Source organism: Piliocolobus tephrosceles, chromosome 10 (assembly GCF_002776525.5).
Source record: "Piliocolobus tephrosceles isolate RC106 chromosome 10, ASM277652v3, whole genome shotgun sequence".
NCBI lineage: Eukaryota > Metazoa > Chordata > Mammalia > Primates > Cercopithecidae > Piliocolobus > Piliocolobus tephrosceles.
The window spans coordinates 49929564-49944489 of NC_045443.1; the positions used below are offsets into that span (position 1 = coordinate 49929564).

Genomic DNA, 14926 nt, shown 5'->3' on the forward strand with positions numbered 1-14926 from the left:
TTTTTTGTAGAGACGGGGTTTCACCATGTTGGCCAGGATGGTCTTGATCTGTTGACCTCGTGATCTGCCCACCTTGGCCTCCCAAAGTGCTGGGATTACAGGTGTGAGCCACTGCGCCCAACTTAAGAGACTTTCTATATAAATAAGAAACACTGACACGCTCACATAGCCATGTGCTTATGTATACAAACACGTTTATTCTAAGATGCACATACACACATAGAATCTATGGCCTGACCTTGCAGTGTAAATCACTGAGTTCAACCAAAGAGACGCTGAGAGGCATGGAGGGCCGCTCAGGCTGGCTGCTCCCACACTCAGGGGGCATGGGAAATGCTTTAACCTGTCCCTTGCCTCTCCGTGAGGCCCATCACAACCTGCAGGCTCCTGGTGGGCGAACCTGAGAAGCTCCACCCCTACTTCCAACACTTAACTCCTCCTCCCCACTCCCAGAAACTAAAAAAAAAAAAAGAGCCCATCAGCATTTTGCCAGAGGAGGAGTGCAGCCCTTGGAAGAAGTCAAAGCCGCCAAATGCGGCTGGCTGTAGAGACTTCCTGTTCTGACACATGGGGCTCAATGAGCCCTAAGACAATGGGGACATTAGGGCCAGGCTGGTGAAGGACAGAGCTCAGGTTTCTCCTGGCAAAATCCCCTGCCCAGAGAGCACAAGCCCCTGAGATTAATGCTTTGCTGCTCTGTCCCCGCTTTCCCAAAAGCAGAACAACCCTGAGCCTAACCTTGGATCTGCACGAGGGTCCCATGGGCAGGGACTGGTCTTGGGAAAATCATGTGTCTTTCTGCCTGCACACCATGAGGCCCCATGGACACAGGGCTGGAGAAACTGGAGTCTGAATGAACTCTGTGCAGTCAAGGGTGGGAGGCGCAGTTGGGTGGCCAAGGCAGAGAGTGCATTCTGCATCTGCAGCAAACTGATTCGGGTCAGACTGCAGAGCAGGAGCAGGGAAATCTTTGGAAAAGGGGAGACTTTGCTTTTTTTCTATACTCAGACCAATTCCAAGTACCTTGGACCAATTCCAGTATAGAAAAAGGGTGTCCTCAAAGGCTCTACCCAGACCCCCACCTCTGACTATCCTCTCCTCACTTGTGTAATTAGAGAGCTCCCTCCACTGCTGCTCCAGAAGACCTGCTCCACCTCCAACATTCTTTGCCACTCAGGGAGAGCACCACAGACATAACCCCAGGAACCCCTGAGGAGCTGGGGAAGTGAGCAGCTCATGAAAACTCTAGGAGAGTGACGCACATGCATGCCTCCTTCCAACAACCGTGACCTTGTTGATTCTTGGAACAGGTTCCTGAAAGCCTTGTTGGGCCAGTGAGATTTAGCCCCATGCATGGAATTTCATGAAAATAGGGAGGCCTTGCTAGACACAGAGTATAAGCACTCTCATAAGCTCCATATCTTCTTGCTCTATACTCAGCAGAGACCCCTGGCCTGCTTCTCTCACACCTGTCAAATGCCCCCGACCTGCAGACTTAAACCTCTTCCCTCCAGGTTTATTCCAGGATCAGCATTGAAACGGTGCTGCCCCAGGGTGCCCTACAATAGCTAATGTGTGTGTAATTGTCAGCTGCCCCTTGAATCTGTACAACTGCCCTGTAGGCAGCCTTCAGCCTCTATACACTGTACTTCTCCCCCAATAATTCGAGCAACCTAGAAGTAGAGACCTGAGAAATTATTCGATGACCCAGATCTGTATAGACAGATCCTTCAGGCCCTCAAGCATCCACCTTCACCAAAATTGTCTAGTTATACAGGATTTTAGAGACCCCTCCCCAGGGAAAAAAGACCATTGCTCAAAATGAATGACAATAGCATTATATTGAAGATTCACCTGCAGATGGATAAGAGGGAATGAGAGGAGTAGAATGGGACACTAAGTAGTTCTTGTCCTAAGCTTGCAGGGCCAGGTGCTACCAGGTGATGGAAAAGTAGTTTGGTCCTGATGTAGATGGATAATACAGGATCTGGTGGGAGATGGCATTGGGCTGGGAAAGGGCATATGTGACCCCAATAATTCTGGAGATGACACTCTTGGTCATTTTCTTCTCTGTCCATGGGAGGTGAGTTGTCAGCTGACATCCCTCCCACTCCAGGTGGGTCACCAGGCTCAAATCAAGAAGAAGCTACCAAACTCCAAGAGGCAGAGTCCCTGTCCCAGCCCAGGAGATAATCCTGGGGCAGAGAGAGCCCACAGGATAGTGGAGGGGACACTAATAAGACAAGCCCCAGAGAGGGAGGATGGAGGTAAAGTGAAGGAAGCACAGAGACACCAGTGCTGGGCCCAGCTGGACACAGTGAGCTGCAGGGACCTCATTTCCTCTATCGTCTCTTGTTCAGGGTGGTGGTAGAGATGATCTTGCTGCTGGAACTGCCAGAGACACTGCCACCAAACCCAAAGCCACTTCCAGAGCCAGAGCCAAAGCCACTACTCAGGCCAAACCCGGAGCCACTTCCTAATCCTCCGCTGATGCCTCCAGTGCTGGTGCTACCGCCAACCACAGCTGCAGAAAAGACGCAAAGGACACAGTTATTCCAGTGGTGCCAGCACCCAGGGATCTCAGCCAAGACCCACGTGAATGAACAACTACAGCAAGAGCAGAAGGTACTTACAGATGCTCACGGCACTCTGGCATTCTCCAGACATTCTGTGGGGGAAAGAAAAGGCAGTGAACCTCAGGGAGCACAGAATTTCGTTCAATAAGCCCGCCTCACTCACCTCTCTTACCCTTGAGCAGCCTCTGAGTTTGAGGACCCAGTGTGAACCTGTTATCTAAGCTGTCCTGGTTCATAATGCACTGGCACAGCACTGACGCTTGCAGCCCGACAGAGGTACAAGCTCATGGCCCTGGACCTCTCCGGCCCTCATGTTCACACCCTGCCTAACCCCTCACCTGCACTCCTCGCCCTCCAGGAGTTTGCGGTAGGTGGCGATCTCGATGTCCAGGGCCAGCTTCACACTCATGAGCTCCTGGTACTCACGCAGCATTCGTGCCAGCTCCTCCTTGGCCTGCTGCAGAGCAGCCTCCAGCTCTATGCGCTTGCTGTGGGCATCTTTAAGGGCATTCTCACCACGCTGCTCTGCATCAACCACAGATGCCTGAAGAGTCTGGCACTATAGACAAAGGCATTAGATAGGTGGTCAGCAGTGCCCTGCCTTCAAGGCCTCTACACCTGTCCCCTCCCCTGGTCCAGCTTTCCTTGGGTGAGGATGTCAAGATTCTATCTGTACTGCCCACTTTCCCTGACACTTACACATCTCATTCTCTCCAGCCATAGCCCACCAATGCCTCCATCTGACTGATTAAATAAAGATGAGCAAAAACCCATGAAGAAGAGCCAAGAAACCTATGCACCAGGAGCGTCATGTTGTGCCAACTGGGTTATTGCTGAAAAAATCTGGGTATGGCTTGCACAAAGAGCTGTGAATTCCCAGCAACAAGCTCAGGGTTTTCTGGCCCGAAGCTTTATCTGCCTGTCCACTCTGTAGATGTCTGCCTGAGGCCCCTGGCCTTGTGCTTCATCTGGAAGGGAGAGACACCCACCTGCTTCTTGATGTTCTCGATCTCTGCCCGCAGCCTCTGGATCATCCTGTTGAGCTCTGCGATTTCACTCTTGGTGTTCTTCAGGTTGTCACCATGTTGGTCAACCGAGATCTGGAGCTGCTGGACCTAATACTCAAGAAAACACAGAGAACCAGGGGTCAGGGGCATCTGGGTAGGGTCCATTCTCAAGTGAACTCAGTGAGAATTGCCACAGGTGGCAGTTCAGACCAGGACCAACGATGCCTGGAAACGTCTGTTCATATCTGACTTCTGTTGGTCTTGAGCTAATGATCACCTGTTCACAGATGTAAAAAGCAGAGCCCCAGAGCCAGCCCCATCTCCTGAGAGATCCACACCACCCACCTTGGTCTGGTACAGGGCCTCGGCCTCAGCCTTGCTCCTCTGGGCAATCTCCTCGTACTGAGCACGGACCTCAGCAATAATGCTGTCCAGGTCCAGGTTGCGGTTGTTGTCCATGGAGAGGACCACGGACATGTCGCTGACATGGGTCTGCATCTGGGACAGCTCCTGCAAGGCAAATGTCTCACATCAGCCCCCCTAGGAAAGCCTTCACTGACCTGATACAGGCTCAGATAGGAGCAGAGCTGGCATTCACAATGTGAGGGAAGGGGAGAGACAGGTAAAGTTCTAAGCAGAAATCAAGTGGTTGTGACAGCTCAGAATGGAAGAGCAATGCTTCTAGTCTCTACTGGTCCCCAGGAACCATAAGCCACTCTGTCTAATGCAGTGAGTGCCGGTGTGTTGGATGGAAGGGAATGGAACGGATCCATTTCACCAGAAAAAATGCTAGACAGCAATGAATTCTATTCCAAGCACTCTTTAGATCTAATCACCCCTTCTAAGACCAAGACCACATCTGGTTCTAAGAATCTCCCAGTTGAATTTCCCACTTCAAACCTTTCTATGTATGACCTTGATGGGAACCCACTGCCCTAAAATAAGGGAGCTGGAGTCTTTTCAAATAACTGTAAATCCCAACCAGCAGCGTCACAAACAGGGGATTCCCTTTCCCTGAATGGAGGAGAGGATCCCTCACCGCATCATAGAGGACCTTCAGGAAGTTGATCTCATCATTAAGACTGTCCACCTTGGCCTCCAGCTCCACCTTGTTCATATAGGCAGCATCCACGTCCTGCAGAGGAGGAAGGAGGATAAGAGATGAGGAACAGGAATGCCAGTGGGGGGACGGGGTACTAAGTGACACCTACAGGTATTCTCAGCAGCATTTAGGAAAGCCTACTCTTAGGAAAGACTACTCAGTGGCAGGTGAGCTGGTGGGGGACCAATTTTATATACTCTTCCCCTAGAGCCACCTGAAGACATGGAAGTTGATTATCCAAATAGGCTTTTCTAATAGTATGGAGATCTCTCAAAGAACTAAAAATAGAACTAACATTGGATTCAGCAATCCCACTGCTGGAATTCCACTCAAAGGAAAAGAAATCATTGTAACAAAAAGATAACCTGCACTCATGTTTATCGCAGCACAATTCACAATAGCAAAGATAGATGGAATCAACCTAAGTGTCCATCAACAGATGATTGGATAAAGAAAATGTGGCACATATACACCACAGAATACTACTCAGCCATAAAAACAGAATGAAATTATGTCTTTTTGCAGCAATGTGGATGGAACTGGAGTTCATTATCTTAAGTTAAATAACTCAGGCACAGAAAGGCAAGTACCACATGGACATAGAGCGTGGAATGATAGACAATGGAGACTTGAAAGAGGGAGGGGTGGGAGGGAGGTGGACAATGAGAAATTACTTATTGGATACAATGTATGTTATCCCAGCAATGGATACACTGAAAGCCCTGACTTCACCACAACACAAACTGTCCATATAACAAAATTACACTTATACCCCATGAATTTATAAAAATAAAAATTGGCAAGGTGCCGTGGCTCACACCTGTAATCCCAGGACTTTGGGAGGCTGAAGCAGGCAGATCACCTGAGGTCAGGAGTTCGAGACCAGCCTGACCAACATGGAGAAACCCTGTCTCTACTAAAAATACAAAATTAACCAGGCATGGTAGCACATGTCTGTAATCCCAGCTACTTGGGAGGCTGAGGCATGAGAATCGCTTGGACCCAGGAGATGGAGCTTGCGGCAAGCCAAGAGTGCACTCCAACTTGGGCAACAAGAGTGAAACTCCGTCTCAAAAAAAAAAAATGCAAATAGGCTTCCCTCCCTACCTTAATCCCTTAGAACCTGGTTTGGTTACCCACTTTCTTTGACTGTATAGATCTAGGTAGTTTCAAGTAAGTGGAGATGAGGCAGAGATGGACCAAACCCATGACTTCAACCAAAGACCACTCCTCAAGGGAAGGAGCACCCTGAAGGCACTCCCTACTATCCTTCGTCTCTTACCTTCTTGAGGACCACAAAGTCATTCTCAGCTGCTGTGCGTTTGTTGATCTCCTCTTCATACCTGGGGGTGGGCACGGGGAGAAAAAGACAAAAGCCCACAGTGAGCTGGTGTTTCTCAGATCTCTGCTGCTTGTTTTCAAGCATTTCCAAACAAATTTGGAGATATCCTGGTAATTAGTTACATTTCCCATGTTCATACAGATATTCATTTAACCTACATTACTGCATTCATTGAATATAGGAAGTACCAGTTTAGGCCAAGATTTATTCAGAGACATGAAAACCAAACTTTAAAGAGACTGTTTTCGAGAGAAAATCCAGCAATGGTGTAGTTGATTTAACATCCATGGAAGGGCTGTACTTTTGGCCATTTTGGCAGATTAAATTCTCAGCAATGTCATCAGCACACTCCACTTCCTTTTGTTTGGTGGGTGAATGAATTGAGAGAGAGGGTTGGTATTTATTTTGTCAGTCCTATCCCATAGTGAGTTTAATGAGAGGTGCTGTGTATTCAGTGTTCACTCTGTGTACTGAAATATGCCACATGCTTTCTCTATTTCATGTAATTTCATTTAATTCTCACAACCCATAAAGTACGAATATTATCCCCATTTGAAGATGAATAAAACCGAAGCTCAGAGAGGTTCAGCAACTCACCCAAGGTCACACAAATAGTAAGTGAGGACTCAGTATGCAAACCAGCTCCATCTGCCTCTACAGCCTGTGTTCTTCTGGCCATACTACACTGCTTTTCATCTATTTGGGTTCTGATCTTGTTCGTATATGGCAGACCCAAGTCCCTGAATCTATCATTGAATTTCCATTTGGAACAACTTGTGGTTACTAGACCTCACCCTGTGAAAACATGACTCTGTCAACGTAGGAAAACAGACTAGAGGGCCTTCCTAGCCACCTTCAGAGCCTGAGATTCTAAGCCACTGGAGAGAGGCCCGGGAGCCTGGGTGTGGCCAGGCACATGCGTCAGATGGCATCCCTTCCTTCCTCCCCACTTACTTGGTCTTGAAGTCCTCCACGCTGTCCTGCATGGTCTTCAGCTCAGACTGCAGGCGCCCTTTGTCATTGACCAAAGTATCTAGTTGCTTCCTCAGGACACTGAGGTAGGTCTCAAAGAGGGGCTCAAGGTTTTTGCTGGAGGTGCTGGTTGTCTGCTGCTGGAGCAGCTTCCATTTGGTGTCCAGGACCTTATTCTGTTGCTCTAAGAACCGCACCTGTGTTGATAAAGGCACCAGCCAACTGATAAGGGCCTGAAGTGTGGCAGGAGGGCCAGCCGATGCCAACACCAACCCAGTCAATCCCAGGGAACCACACGGCCCAAGAACCACCCAAGTAGGGCCACTATGTTGCATCTCCAGGGCACCACTCACTCGGGTCGACATGACGGCCCCATTATCGAGCCCATAGCACCAAGGGGATCACACATGTTGTGGTTGTCACACAGCCAGAGCAGCAGGGCCTGACAGTGCAGCAAGAACAACTTCCTAACCACAGGCACCCAAAGCCCCAAAGAAGAACATTAAACTTCTGTGAAATAACAAAATAAAATTAGGAGACATCACAGTCTGGAGGCTCTTGCATTCAAAATGATCCTGACCCAAAGCAAACAAAAGATAAAGTCACTACAGACTTTTTAATAAGCTTACTTATCAATGGACCTGGTGTGTCCCTGTGAACCTGTGAACAACTGAGTACAGATATTTAAAACCAGGGCCCTATATACATTATGAGTCTCACCTAAACTCTATTCTGCAAAGGACTTCCCTGAACTTTCCCTCCCTCTATGAAAAAATCTATCCAGATGAACCAAGACAGCAGCTTAGCATGACATTTCCACTTTACGAGCCTCAGAGCTGAAAGGAAAGCAGGTAAGGGAGACGGATCACGTTTTGAACTCGAAAGGTAAAATGAGATGAGATGAGACAAGGATGCATCAAAGAGCCCTGAGTTTTTGCTGTCATATGTGCATCTCCTACAGTCACGGTAAAACCTCTTTAAGCTACTATGGGTTTATTCGAACTGGCAAGAAGAGCAAATATGCACCTCATTCTACTCCAAGAGTGTTCATTCTTGCCCCATATGTCGAAGCTGCCTAAGACTTTGATGCCTGGTGAACCAGGGCAATCTGGACAAAAGGGCGGCACTCATCCACCCAGTCATCAATCTTTGGATGACTCGGCTCTCTGGGGCTGCACTGCTCACTATCATCCATCATGCATGACTGTAACTGAGCTTAAAGAACTTGAACTTCTAGACATTGCATGAAAAAGGAAGTTGGGCTACAAAAAGAAGAGACCTGTCTCCTCCTTTCTTCGAACAGACCCAGACATGAGCAGTGTTGCTCAATCAAAGGAATGAAAAAGGTAAATTTCCAAGGCCCTGGTGAGACCTAGAATCTCCCACTGGAGCCAGTCCCTTTTTCACTTGCACAATCAGCTTAGTTTTCTTCGGTTCTAAGAAAAGAAGTGGCCATTGTTAAGTGATTAGTGGAGTTAACTGCATTAAATTCAAAACCAAATCTGAGAAGAAGCAGAGAAATAATGAACCCACTTTATAGCTGGGATGACTAGAGCCAGAAAAGTCAAGTGATTTGTCCAGTATCCCACAGCATGTCTAAGGAAATCCAAACATTTAACTGCCTTGAGCCTCCCACCTTCCCACCAGCCATGGGACAAAAAAGGAAGGCTAAAAGTCACGATGCCCCTTCAACAGCTGGAGAATTCGGGCCGGGGGAAGTTCAGCAGTCTTCCCAGCACCTGTGGTAGGCTCAGGTCTGAGACCCCACGACTCAGGACCCTTCTCTCCTAACTGCCCCTCTCCAGCCGGGGACACAGCTCACCTTGTCGATGAAGGAGGCAAACTTGTTGTTGAGGAGCTTGATCTGTTCGCGCTCCTCTGTCCGGACTTTCTGGATCTCAGGGTCAATCTCCACGTGGAGGGGGGTCAGCAAGCTCTGGTTGATGGTGACCTCCTGAATTCCCCCAGCGGGGCAGACAGGGAAGCCAGGGCCACCCTTACCACTGAAGGAGGCCCCAAATCCACCGCCAAAGCCACCAGTGCCGAAGCCTCCAGCACCTCCAAAGCAGGCGCCTTGTCGTGACCCAGCCACACTCATGGAGATGCTCTTATTCCCCCCGAGGTTGTAGAGGCTCCTGCTGCCAAAGCCCCCAGAAGAGCATCGGCCAGCACCTCCAGACACGGAGAATGAGCTGAAGGCACCTCTCTTGCCACCGCCGACGATGGCCGAGCCACAGCTGAAGCCCCGGGGCCCGCCTCGGACACACTGCTGTCTGGCAATCATGGCTGCAGAGAGTAAGCTGGGAGCTATCAGAGAAGCGAAAGGGCCCAAGCCGGTGAATGCTGGAGCCCTCAACCTGGGTCTCTTATATGTGCTGGAGCAGCAGGGCTTGGTTGCAGGGGCATAAAGGGAAAAATCTGAAACATCTCTGGGCTTGGCCTTTGGCACAAACCCATCCTTCCCGCACCTGTTGAGCATGTCACTAAACACACCTACAGAAGTCATCTGGAGGGCACAGGTTACTGGATCCCATCATACTCTTCTCTGGGAGAACCTGAACCGGCGCCCCAGGGCCTCCTAATCAGAAGCCCCTGCCTGGGCCCAGCCCTCCAGGTCCCCACCCACTGTACCTCCATCTCCCCAGCCTCATGGCACCTCCCTCCTCCAGAAAAGACACCCCATCACCCATCCTCTCACCCCACAGAATGTGGAGTTAGAGGGCCTGAGTTTGAGTGCACAGCTTGCCACCTCCCAGCTCTGCAAATCAGAACAAATCATCCTCTGAAGCCCAGTTGCTTTCCCTATAAATTGGAAGTAATACAAATATTTGCCTTACCGCTTCTCAGGATAGAGTGAGCTAGTGATTAACGGAGTGCTCTGTAAACTGTCAAAAGCCACATGTATGTTTGTTATTCTTAGCATTCTTATTCCTCCACATGTACTTGGCTCCATGTACCCATAAAGAGGGGAAATATTCTGTATGCCAGCCTTGGCCTTCCAAACCTAGATCCAGATTCACTTCAACTTGGCCAACAGCTACTGAGAACCTGCCAGGCATGGAGCTAGGTACTAAGGAGATGGGGGAAGACAAAACATCTTCCCTAAGAACATCCTGACTGTCTTTCTCAGCCCTGGGTACTCATGCTGCCTCCCTTCAGTGTGTGCTTGCACAATTCTAGATGGGCGTTCTCCAGCGGGGTCTGGTGTTGTGCACTCTGCAACTCCATTTGCTGCCCAGTTGTTTGCTAGGTGCGTTCTGATTTTCTATAATGGTGCAGAAATCAGGGCAAGAGTTCATAACTTTTTTGCTGCTGGGGATCCCTTTGGCTAAATGATGAAACCTATGGATCCCTTCTCAGAGCAATGTTTTTAAATGCAAAATCCTAGTTTTAAGCCATAACTTAAATTCTTCCTAGTTGAGTGTAACAGATCTGTGTTCAAATCCCTCCGGTTGCCACTAACTAGCTGTGTAACCTTGGGTGGGCCATCTAACCACTCTGAACCCATCCGATATGGTTTGGCTCTGTGTCCCCACCCAAATCTCATCTTAAATTTTACTCCCATAATTCCCACATGTTGTGGGAGGGACCCGGTGGGAGATGATTGAATCATGGGGCGGTTTCCCCCGTACTGTTCTTATAGTTGTGAATAAGTCTCACGAGATCTGGTGGTTTAATAAGGGGAAATCCATTTCACTCGGCTCTCATTCTCTCTCTTGCTACCACCATGTAACAAGTGCCTTTTGCTTTCTGCCATGATTTTGAGGCCTCCCTAGCCACATGGAACTGTAAGTCCAATAAATCTCTTTCTTTTGTAAATTGCCCAGACTCAGGTATGCCTTTATCAGCAGCATGATAATGGACCATCCAATCCATCTTCTCATCTACCAAATGGGACGTGTGCCTCACAGGGAATGAGACAATGTCCCCATGGTGCCTGGCATATAGGAGGTTAGCAGGCATTCATTCTCTTCCTGCCCAGGCTTTGCCATTGTCATTTACAAGGAGATATCGGTTGTCTTTGTTCTCCCCCCTTTCCTCAATTCCTCATAGATGAAATGACCCCAGGTCTGAGGAAGAGTGGTCACCAGCACCTGGTTAATCCCACAGACCCAAGTTGCCCTTAGCTGAATGAAAGCTGGCCAGGGAGAGAGTGAACGGCTAACTCCATGCACAGACAGAAGGCAGGGGCCAGTGCTGAGGACAGAGTGGTCAGCAGATCCCACCCCAACGCAGGGATGCACGGAAGGCCAGGCTGGCTGGGAGCTCAGCCAGCTCCTTCTGCAGCCACTTCCTCCCTTGTCCCCATTCCCCCAAGCCCTCCCACCCCTACCTCTAGTCTGTCTCTGCCAAGATGGCCTCTAAGTAAGTGGAGAGGGGGTGGAGGGACTGTGGCCATAAGGACTGGAGTCCACAGGCCCCATTACAGGAGAATGCCCGGGTCATGGGTCAGTCCACCTGCAGTAGGTGAGCATTCTAGAGCCAGAACCATCTCCTAGAAGGAAGGGGTTGGACTTTCACTGATCCTTTCTGCCCAGATTCACCAAACGCCCACTTTGTGCCAAGTCCTGTGCTGGATGCCTTACCTACACTTGATCAACTAGTCTACTTAGAGGTTCTATGCGGTTAGCACCATTAACCTTCCTTTCAGAAGCTCAGAGAAGTAAAGTAGCTCCCAGAGTCACACAGCAGCACATGGTGGAGGCAGGATTTAAACTCTCATTAGTCTGGTCCCAAAGGCTACATATTCTATGGCCTCTCACTCACACTGTTCTGCCTGGTATAAAGCCACTCCGTCTAAATTGTGTCACAACCAATGCAGAATGGGCACCCGATAAACCTGATGGAACTGGCTGTTCAGGTCAAAGGGGCTATGGGGGCACTAGCATCCCAGGGTCTATCAATTTCCACTCTTGCTCCTAAGGTGGACATGGCTTGGAAGGAGGGTGAGAACTACTGCAAGTCTTTGGGGGCTGCAGCTGCAGGAGCAGAGGAAACATGTGAGCATCCCCCTTGGGAAGCTGAGGTCTAATTGACTGGTTTCCTGCCCCAGAGGACATGGTAGGGCCACTGGGATCTCACCCTGAGTGAGGGCCGGAGCTCCCCCGGCTGCCTCACCTCAGCCTCTGCACCTGCCATTCACTGCTTTCTTCTCTCGTAGCCGCTGGGGTTTGATGGGGACTATCACAGGCCAGGGTAGAGGCTTTGCCTGAGTATAGGTGAATCCCTGAGATGGCTCGTAGTGTGCTTATTGGGTCTTTTACTCTCCAACACTCCAACACTAGGAGAAAATGGCATGGGTTCACTGGCCATAAAGTTGTATCTACTGCTTAGAACAAAAAGCAAGCCAGGAGCCGAGGGGATTTTCAGGGAAACAATATAGAATATGCAGTCAGCCTTATTTTGTGCCTGTAGGGCACCCAAACCATGGAGCTGCAATTGAGGTACTTCTCATGAAGGTGACTTGAGGTGTGCCATCCCTGATACAAGAAGGAAGACGAAGGAAAGACAGCAGTGCCTCTTGGGTGGAAGGGATTCTCTTTTGGAACTACCGTTATATGCTGAACACTAGGTGCTTCTTCTGACAACCTGGCCAAAGAAGTGTTTTACTATGTCCAGTTTGGAGCTGCAGACATTGAGGCTCAGAGGGGTATGTAACTTGCCTGAGATCACACAGCCAGGAAGTGGTAGAGATGGGAAGTCAGTCCTATCTGTCTGACTTCAAAGCTTGTGACCTTACAATGTATAAAATGGTAGATACAATGTTTTATATGAGTAACTGGCCTGCACAGAATCTGCAGGGAAAAAAGTACACAGCAACTTATACAGCCCGGTAGCTCATGGTCCACCAGGACGGCCATGGGGTCTGGCCAGCAGACTGCAAGCTCTGCAGATGCGGCTCAGCTCCTTTCTGTCCTTACCCTCAGCACATGGTCAGTTGCTTGGTTGATGTGGCCCTGTTCTTACAAGTACCCAATAAGGTATGACACTACTCTGAGGGGCCAGTTTTGTTTCCTCCAATTAACTAAATCCAAATTAATTTCATGACAAACCCTACGATAAACCCAATCCAAACAGGAAGAAAGTTCTAGTCTAGAGCCACATTCTGTGTCCTTATTATTAAATCAGAATTGCAAGAAGCTCACAAAATCTTCAAACTGAGCCTGAGAAACCAAAGGTAGACATAAGGAAGAACTTTCTATGCAAAAGCGCCTTTACACCCCAGAGTGAGAGAGAAAGAGAGACGAGTTTCTTTCCCTGAAAATGGGAGAGCCATCTCCTTCATATCTGGGCCAGAGGCAGGCGGCTGAACAAGGTGCCTCTACCCAGCAGCCACAGCTAAAAGCTGGTCCCCTGTCCCTCCCCAGACCCCCACACGCAGATTCTGCTACTGCCCTCCGTGACCCTTCCTTGTTTGGCAGCTGTTCCCAATCTTTTCACAGAGGGATGAGCAGTTGACAGGGGTGTGGAGCCGGGTGGAGGGAGTGTTTGCTCAGGGCTTTCTGGGTGAGGGAGGCAAGCCCTTCACACATTCAGCCCTGGGATTAAGGGATCCTGAGGGGTTCTGTCACTCTCAGCTCCAAATCCGCTGTGTGGTGTGGGAAAGTGCTCCTGCCCTCCCTGGCCAGGCAGGCACCCTCACCCTATTCGGTCACCCAACTTCAACTGCCCCACCGGGCCTGAGTCATTCTTGAGGAGCCAGAGTCAATATGGGGATCAGAGATTCTGCAGATAAGGGCCATCAGCGTTTTAAGGAGAGGCCAGTGAGGGCAATAAGAGGATGGGCACTCCTGAGAGCCAGGCATGGGGGTCTGTACCCAGGGACTCCTCTTTCCCCAGGCCAGAGAGCTGCCCCTGCTGGCCTCCTACCCCAGGCATATACAGGCAGGGGCTTCCCAGCATGTTCTGGCGGCAAAAGTACCCTCACAAACAAAATCACGTGCACAGCCTCATGAGTAAAACAGATAAGGAGAGATGATCCAGTTGGTGCAGGGGAGGGGACCATGATACTTGCCACCTACTGACCTCCCCCTGCAGCCCTGAAAGCAGCCCTTAGGGTCCTCAGTTTGGAAACCCCTAGGTCTGGGCCATTCCCAACCTTCGACAAGTATGTCTAAGCAGCACATTACTGTTGGTGGGCCCTCCTGGGCTGCAATATAATCTCTGAGGGTTTTTTTCCATGACAATTAGAAGTTTCTATTGTTCAGTTTTTAAGCACTAAATAGAATTTTTTTGAGACAGGGTCTCCCTCTGTCACTCAGGCTGGAGTGCAATGGTGCAATCACAGCTTACTGCGGCCTCAACAGCCTCACGGATCCTCCCACCTCAGCCTCCCAAGTAGCTGAGATGACAGGTATGCATTATCAAACCCAGCTAATTTTTGTATTTTTTTTTGTAGAGACGGAGTCTCACCATGTTGCCCAGGCTGGTCTTGAACTCCTGGGTTCAAGGGATCCACCTGCCTCAGCCTCCGCCTCCCGAAGAGCTGACATTACAGGCATGAGCCACCACACCTGGCCTATGATTTCAGTAAAACTGATTATTTTAACACTGCCATTAAGTTACCATGGCTTTGGATAAATTCTTCCCCTTCCTCAACCTGTTTTCTTATCTATGAAATAAAAAGTTTGGAGTCGATTGCATCCAATGCCCCTTCTAGCTCCAGCACCCCCTCCTCTCTATTCCTTTTTCTATATAAGCAAAATAACCTGGTGGTTAAGAGCTTAGGTTATGGAACCAGACTGCTTGGATTCCACACCTAGCTCTGCTACTTACTAGCTGTGTGACCTTAGGCAAGTTACTTAACCACTCTGCCTTATTTTCCTTATAGACAAAATTAGGATGATAATAGCATTTGTATTACAGGCTGCTGTGAAGATAATCAGTTAAAGGCTTGACAGCAGTGCTGGCACACAGTTGGCACTCA

General features: G+C 49.3%; 1 protein-coding gene across 1 annotated transcript; it reads right to left on the bottom strand.

Moving 5' to 3' along the window:
* Positions 1–1822: 1822 nt before the first annotated feature.
* Positions 1823–9333, bottom strand: KRT4 (keratin 4). Its single transcript, XM_023211032.3, has 9 exons — positions 8822–9333; positions 6982–7196; positions 5968–6028; positions 4623–4718; positions 3929–4093; positions 3566–3691; positions 2915–3135; positions 2634–2668; positions 1823–2524 (listed from the first exon to the last, which is right to left on the bottom strand). Exons 1-9 carry the CDS (start codon positions 9281–9283, stop codon positions 2343–2345), a joined length of 1563 nt encoding a protein of 520 aa, XP_023066800.2. The 5' UTR covers positions 9284–9333; the 3' UTR covers positions 1823–2342.
* Positions 9334–14926: the final 5593 nt, after the last annotated feature.